Source organism: Argopecten irradians, chromosome 6 (assembly GCF_041381155.1).
Source record: "Argopecten irradians isolate NY chromosome 6, Ai_NY, whole genome shotgun sequence".
Taxonomy (NCBI): Eukaryota; Metazoa; Mollusca; class Bivalvia; order Pectinida; family Pectinidae; genus Argopecten; species Argopecten irradians.
In genome coordinates, this window is record NC_091139.1 from 24925932 (window position 1) to 24933446 (window position 7515).

The window sequence follows — 7515 nt, forward strand, 5'->3', positions numbered from 1 at the left end:
ACATCGATATTAATTTTTTTATAAAATGCTTGATAAAATGTTTATCTGTAAATAGAACACAAGGTAACCTGTCTCCTCTCCTGGGGGTGAATAAAATAACATGATAACAAAAAAAGAACAACATGAGTAAAAAATACGCATGAGTATGGAAGTTTAAAAGTGTCTTGACATGTATTTAAAATGCTTTGTGATTAATTGTTGCATACTTTTTATAGGGTGTACTAGTTTTTTTCGGCTTTCCAAGTTATATACTTTTATATGACGAAGCTATATATAACAGCTACCAATAAACACCAGGGTTATAAACTTACATGTATACAAATGTAATTGTTTTCTATGATGGTAATTATGTATCGGCTCTTGCCGATAAAGGAGACTTTATTATCATTTTCACATACAATTGTAGGACATATTAAAATTTTAAGCTTTCACTGTTCTAATTTCTGATAGGTTTCGATAAACAAATGAAATAATATCGTGTTTTTGAAGCGATTTAGCACGTACCCCTCTCATTTGTTTGGGTACGATTTTTCCGGAAATAAATAGTATAAATACCTAACAACCGGGGCCGGATCCCGTTATCATACAGTGAGTGACATCTACCTGTTGTGGATCAAAGAATTCCTACACCTTTTCAAAAAATGATTCCTTGAGTTAAAGTGAACAGTCAGGCAAGGATGGCTAAAGTCGGTAAAAATGGTGTGAATGTATCCAGTATAATTTCTTATGAAATAGAAAAATAAAATCTCTCACCAAAATCTGTCTGCGTACGAAGAAATTAATTTAAATTATAGGAATCCTAAAACGTCCTCCCGGCTGACTATGTCCGTGGTTACATTTACACGCAGCCTCGCTTTCAATGCTTTCAACTTTCCTTTACTTTAATGGTCAGAACTGGGAAACGTAAGCAGAACTTGGCCGTCGTTTTTATATGTGAGAACTTTTGGAAGGCCAATGAACGCATTTAGACTGGTTTTCTTTGCCCGACTATTCACTTTAATGTGTTTAGTAACAGGAAAGACCAGGAGACCAAATGGGCTTTATAAATAATCATGTGACTATTGGTATATATAACACTGTCAATTGAAGTATACAGTAGAGGGTCAAATTTTGGATAAAACTATTATGAATGTACATTTATAAATAATACAAGTAAACAGTAAAAGTTGCAAGTTTCTGAAATATTTAACTTATCCATTTAACTGTTTTATTTTTGTAACCCTTAAAGCTTCATCCCACCATGCTTCATATCCATTATCAGGTTTCTATAATCTTCTTTGATATTGAAAAGAAGTCGTTTATAGATTTTAATTTTTCATAGAACCTTCTGACCTTCATTAATTCAATGATGGTCAAGGTTTGTTTGTTTTAGTTTTACGTCCTATTAACAGCCAGGGTCATGTAAGGACGTGCCAGGTTTGTTGGTGGAGGAAAGCCGGAGTTCCCAGGGAAAAACCACCGACCAGCGGTCAGTACCTGGCAAGGTAAATCTTATGAACAAACTAATGGTAGCGCTTTATCCCAACATGCTACGTAGCAAAATATTATCTTTTTGCAATAAATTAAAACAGGGTTAAGCCAACTAAATGATAAAACACGAAATTTAAGGACAAGTTACTGTAGGATAATCAACATTTCAATACATGATTCTTGCAACAACTTTTAAAATTCAATACAATAAATTTTGGATTTAGAATGAGACCTTACAATGATATAGTATTTCATGTGATATAATGACTCATTATTAATTTATTATACAAAATGACCACAACGACATCAGATCATCTATTTTTAGCATACATGATTAATACATCTGTAACTAGACATCATGTAACTACTGCTCTGGGCCACAACTGTAATATTAGATAGACACCATTATTATGTAACAATCAACTTCTATATACATCTGTTAAACAAAGGTACAAACCCCCTAGAGCTAGCTACCATTCAAAACATTAAGTAACTCAATACATTTACAAGTGTTTATCATTATTTCTGTTCTAACGATAAGTGGCCATGGACTCCCTGGAGCAATGAACAAAAGTTAAAAACTTTGATTAAAAAGTGTGAGCTTAATGTATTTAACAGCATTGAATCATTTGAAACAGGTACAAGTTTTCAAATCAATCCCAGCTACCTGCAAGGAGCCAAATGGACTAAGTACTTGTGTACCCAGAAGGAAAAAAATAATACCAAGAGATGCATTTTTATCATATGGAATACTACGTGTGTCCTTTAAAGAATGTAGGTGAATAAAAATTTATATATAAACAATATGTGTAAAAAGGGGGTATAACTCAGTCTGATAAAATCCACAGAAAGTTTAAGCGTTGCTGTTATTGCAAGGAAATTGAAATAGCAGATATTTTCAATACATCAAGAGGCCAGCCCAGAACTCTTTCGACAAAGGGGGATAAAACATCAAGGGGCCAGCCCAGAACTCTTTCGACAAAGGGGGATAAAACATCAAGGGGCCAGCCCAGAACTCTTTCGACAAAGGGGGATTGTTACCAAGTTAAAACTTAGAAGTAATTAATTCTTGTACAATTTGTTACAGTCATTACATGGAAACAAAGCATTGACAGATAAATGGATGGACAGACGAAACCAATCAACATCCTCTAGCTCTTTCATTGATGCAAGGAATGCACTTTAAATTTCTAATCAAAATATATGCCCTTCCCAAACTTAATGCCCTCTTAATCACAGGGACCTCGCACAAATTTTCAACCAACAGGAAACAAAGTGTTGATTATAATACTAATACTTCAATACATAATACTGTTGGTTGAAAATTTGTGCCAGATCCCTGTGCTAATGTGACTGTGTTATCTTTGCATGTTCTGCTGAAATATATTGAAAACAGGTTAATTTGAGGTATTTGAATTACAATTGGTTGACCAACTATATATACATTATTGACTTGATAATATAACTATATATAATATGGTAATAAGACTATATATATGTGTGTATGCATATTTTTCACAAGTACCTCCTTTCTTTAGGTTCAAGGTCAATATAGTCACATTTTTTGGACACATATGTCAGCCTAATGTCCGGCATACCATTTATCACATCAACATGGTTGTTGAATATACAACCTATACAGCTAGTCGCTGGCAAAAGCTTGGTAAAAATTATATTACAACAAGTTGATCCATTCCTTTTGAAGTACATAATTTAGGTAAAAGAGTAAAAGCTTTTTCCACCTCAAGAATATAAAATGTACTGTAGATTATGATTTATAGGGAGTATAACCTTAATTAAGCATCAGAAAAATTCAAAAGTATCTCAGGTATGATGTCAACATCATCATGACAGATTCCCATTATGATAGATCATTCATGTCACCAACACAGGTAAAAAATGTCCCAACACCACAGGCCATTCTCCTTAAGCCACTATAGATGATTAACATATATCTATCTGGCTGTATGGTGAAGTACAAAGAACCTTTGTCAGAATATTCTTACACTGACTTGTATTCATGTGACAAATAGACAATGTTAACTGTTGGTGTCATCAACAAAAATATCAAGCTACTAGATAATACTGTCATTGATTACTCATCATTAACCAAAAAGTTGCCGTATATTTACCGTTTTCAAACCCAATCTGGTTTCCTACTTTAACAATGATGAAGGGCTTATCAGTACTTATTTGTGCATGAATTTTGTGGGCATAGTCCAAATTTAGTTCTATTTTGAATTCCTGATTTTTTCATTTATTTACTGTGTTCTCTGGGCATGCACTTGTTGGGTTGAATAGGTTCATTTATATTGTAAAAAGGGGATCCAATGCTTCAGTCCAATTGATGAAAAAGAGTACCAGATAGTATATACCGTAACTGTTGTGAAAAGGGAAAAAACATAGTACCAGATAGTAGATATATATATACCGTAATTGTTGTGAAAAGATAAAAAAAACCAGTACCAGATATCATAGCATACATGCAACTGTTATGAAAAGGAAAATAAAAACAATTTAAGGATGCATTCCTGGTTTTAAGGAAAAATATACACCAACAGTTGAACAAGAGTAGATGACTTTTAATAAAAGTTTTATGTACATGTGTATAGCCAACTTGGTTAGCCAAGGGTATTCAGACGATACTCTCCCTGGTTAAGTTTTAATATCTGCCTTACATATGGCTTTTTATAAAGTTTGTCGCATAAAGCTTCAGAATACACTCACTAAATTAAATCTTCACTCTGCACTTGAGAGCAAAAATTCCATGTGTCATGTGCTTGTGAAAAAAATGAGTTCTAAGTTCCGATATATTCTTCAAGAGCAGACAACTCCATAGATATCATCCGAACATCCGTGTTAAAATGAAATAATATTTGGTTGGTTTTGGTTTTATTATTTTAACATACCCTATAAATTGCCAGGATCTTTTAAGGATGTACCAGGTTTGTTGGTGGAGGATAGCCGGAGTACAGGAGAAAAACCACTTACCAGTGGTCAGTATGTGTACCTAGCAACTGCCCCACATGGGATTTGAACCCATAATCCAGTGACTAAGAGTTTTTGGTTATATGTCTGGACATCTTCCGACCACTTGGCCATCGCAGCCACAAAGAAATACTAATGCCTCCACAATGTTATACATAGAGGTTAATATATGGCCATATATTTTAAGATAATTTCAATTTATATGCATGATACAAATGCAGTAGTTAATTCATGCATGTTACATAACAAAATCTAAAGCCATATTTTGGACAATGAATGCATGTAAAAAATGTATATACTACATACCAAAATTGTCCAATATTTAAATGACATTGAAGTCCATGCATGTGTAGTTTCAAAATACATTGTTTTCAAATTAGTAAAAATTACACTAAAGTTATAGAGTACAGAAAAAAACATCAATTTGATATATTGTACCAAGGAAAACATCAGGATGTTTTTAGCTAGCTCTACAAAATTTTACATTGTTGTTATTCAAACTGTAATGGGAATTTCTAAAATAAATCATAACTACACTCTTTTCACAAATAAATACTTTCAATTTTAAATCAAATTAAATTTTGTCAAAATTCTGCGATGTTCCTTGGTGCAACTGCAAGTGTAAATTCTCATTTAAATTTTGGTACAAAGTTGGAAAAATATAAGATATCAATGTATTGAACCATTTGATTCATTTACTAGACATTTCTTAGTTAGTCAATATACATAATTTTTCTATCTGCTAAATCAGGTCATCATTAACTGGCCAAATATTATCATTTATTCCTTTGATGTGTCATATGGCTTAATTTGTTAGCTATTGTTATACTTCCACATTTTTCTAACACAATGTACATCTGTATCAATATTGACTTTATATATAATACAAGTATATTTTGATTATATATAGCCTTATTTAGCCTATATGTTTTAAATACTATTATAAACAGAACCCAAGTCTATTTGTGCAGGCCTACATGTACATGTACATTTAGTAGACAATATTATGATACTTGACCATTCAGAATATAACAAAGCTATGAAAACCGTGAAGTCTGTCGACGGCACACAATAAATTGGTCGGTGTACAGCAAGTATGCGTCTAAGATACCACATGTATACAAGCGTGTCGCAGTATAAATCTGGGTGTCGTCTGAAGACAGAACGTAAACACCGAAGATAGACAGAAGACGGGGGTAGGACTTACCTTCGATGCCTCAGTGGTCGGGAGTGCAGCATCTCCCATCTGCAACTTGAGATTGCCTTTGTTGACAAAGTAGATAGAAGTAAACATAAATACTGTCCCTAATAATGCGACGAAAGTCCACCGAGCCCTCATGGCGGAGCTCACAGCTTTTGACGGCAGATTTCCGTCCTAACACCCTCGATGATAGGGTTCTTCTTCAACGCGAGCATTCGTACGGGTTAGCACATAAATAAATTGTGAGGCGCCTAAGGGGAACACTACTGGAAGTCGCCGGTCCTGACCGGTCAGACATGTAGTAATTTATACTGAAAAGCTGGAAAACCCCTTACCGGATATCAGTCTGGCAGATAGTGTTTAAATAGGACACGTCTTGCCATCATATAGTCAAATGTATGTGACACGCGTAAACACACGTGAAACATATAGCTGTGCAGCATCCGTACTGAACAAAAAGATCGCCAGATTCACAAACCAATCTATAAAATTTCAGTAATCTCTCGTTCTTTAATCATTCATAAATAAGCTTTAAGATAGTGATCGGATATGGATGAGAAAATCAATTCCACCCAAAAACTATTAATAATCTAAATATAGTATCTTATGGCATCTTTTCTTGGAATAAAGGACGTATATGAGCTCACTTATAAATCCTTGCTCTATAAAAAATTATATTACGCCACAACATGCACCACAATACACACAATGTAATTCTTTATAAAAGTGAAACTTTTTCGCATACAGTGATTTCCTAAACGCTGTTTAGTCGGAGATCTACAAGTAGGCCTACGTGTACGTCCTTGCCAATACATGTATACAGGTTTTTGGTTTTGGGGTAACATGATAACCACTGCTAGTCTACGTATACGACTATTAATCTATTAACACATACCAGGCTATTTATTAAATAAGAGAGAGAGAGAGTTAACTGTATGATCATAAAATATTATTACACCAATAATGGACAATAAAATGTATGCAATATTTCGGCAAATTAAATGTACAAATATGTATATATGTAGCTTCAAGATGCTCCACCGCCGAATTAACACAAAAATGATATAAAATAACTTTCTGGATTCGCAATTAATACTTCATCCCATATTGGGAATAGTGACACAAGAGTTTTAATAATTTTATCTTGAAGTAGGAGGCTCAAACTTTTCAATATTGATAGTGGTGTGAAGTAAGTAACTTTTGTAACTACAGAAAAATACTTAAGAGTCTGCTGCTGTTTTTGAAAGAAAGAGAAAAAAAACTTATGCTATTCTTCAGCGCTGTAGCATCTTTAACTATAGAAAATAAAATCAATGGTCTTAAACAATAAATAGGCACGCATTACATGTACAATTATTACGCATTGTCCGCATAGTTATTTCATGCATAACGACACTATTGCTTGTAATTGTAAGGTATCTATGATTAGGTTCCAATTATTTTTGGATCTGCATATCTGAGAAGCCATACCGGTACAATCAGTAGTAGAGGAAACGTCAATAGTAATCAAAGACTATAATGGTATGACAACAATAACGGCAAGTTCACGGCGAATTATGCATTTGAAGAACATCTTCGCGTTCATCCTAATTTTCAGAGGTTCGTTAGATTGTGGCAACGCATACATCCCTTGAACAATTTTTCTAAAGGACTTCCGATTGCAATACACAACGTTAGAATTTTACATTGAATATGAATAGTATAATAAAGGTGTGGTAATGTTAAGACAATAATTTCAGCAACTTTTGGTCGAATCCTAAAGCGTTATTGTGGTATCAAGGAAGGAGGAGTTATTTCCCTTGCATATTATATTGTCAGAGTAACTTTACATAAAAAATAAATAAATCAAACATATG

At 33.6% G+C, this 7515-nt stretch overlaps 1 protein-coding gene across 2 annotated transcripts in view; it reads right to left on the reverse strand.

Moving 5' to 3' along the window:
* Window positions 1-6015, reverse strand: part of LOC138325414 (probable methyltransferase-like protein 24) — a 29266-nt gene extending 23251 nt beyond the window's left edge. For both annotated transcript variants that reach the window (XR_011208778.1, XM_069271074.1), the window contains exon 1: window positions 5666-6015. Coding sequence is in view for 1 of the 2 variants with exons in the window: in XM_069271074.1 (XP_069127175.1) it covers window positions 5666-5797 (132 nt within the window). In the remaining variant the exon portion in view is untranslated. The remainder of the gene's footprint in view (window positions 1-5665) is intronic.
* Window positions 6016-7515: the final 1500 nt, after the last annotated feature.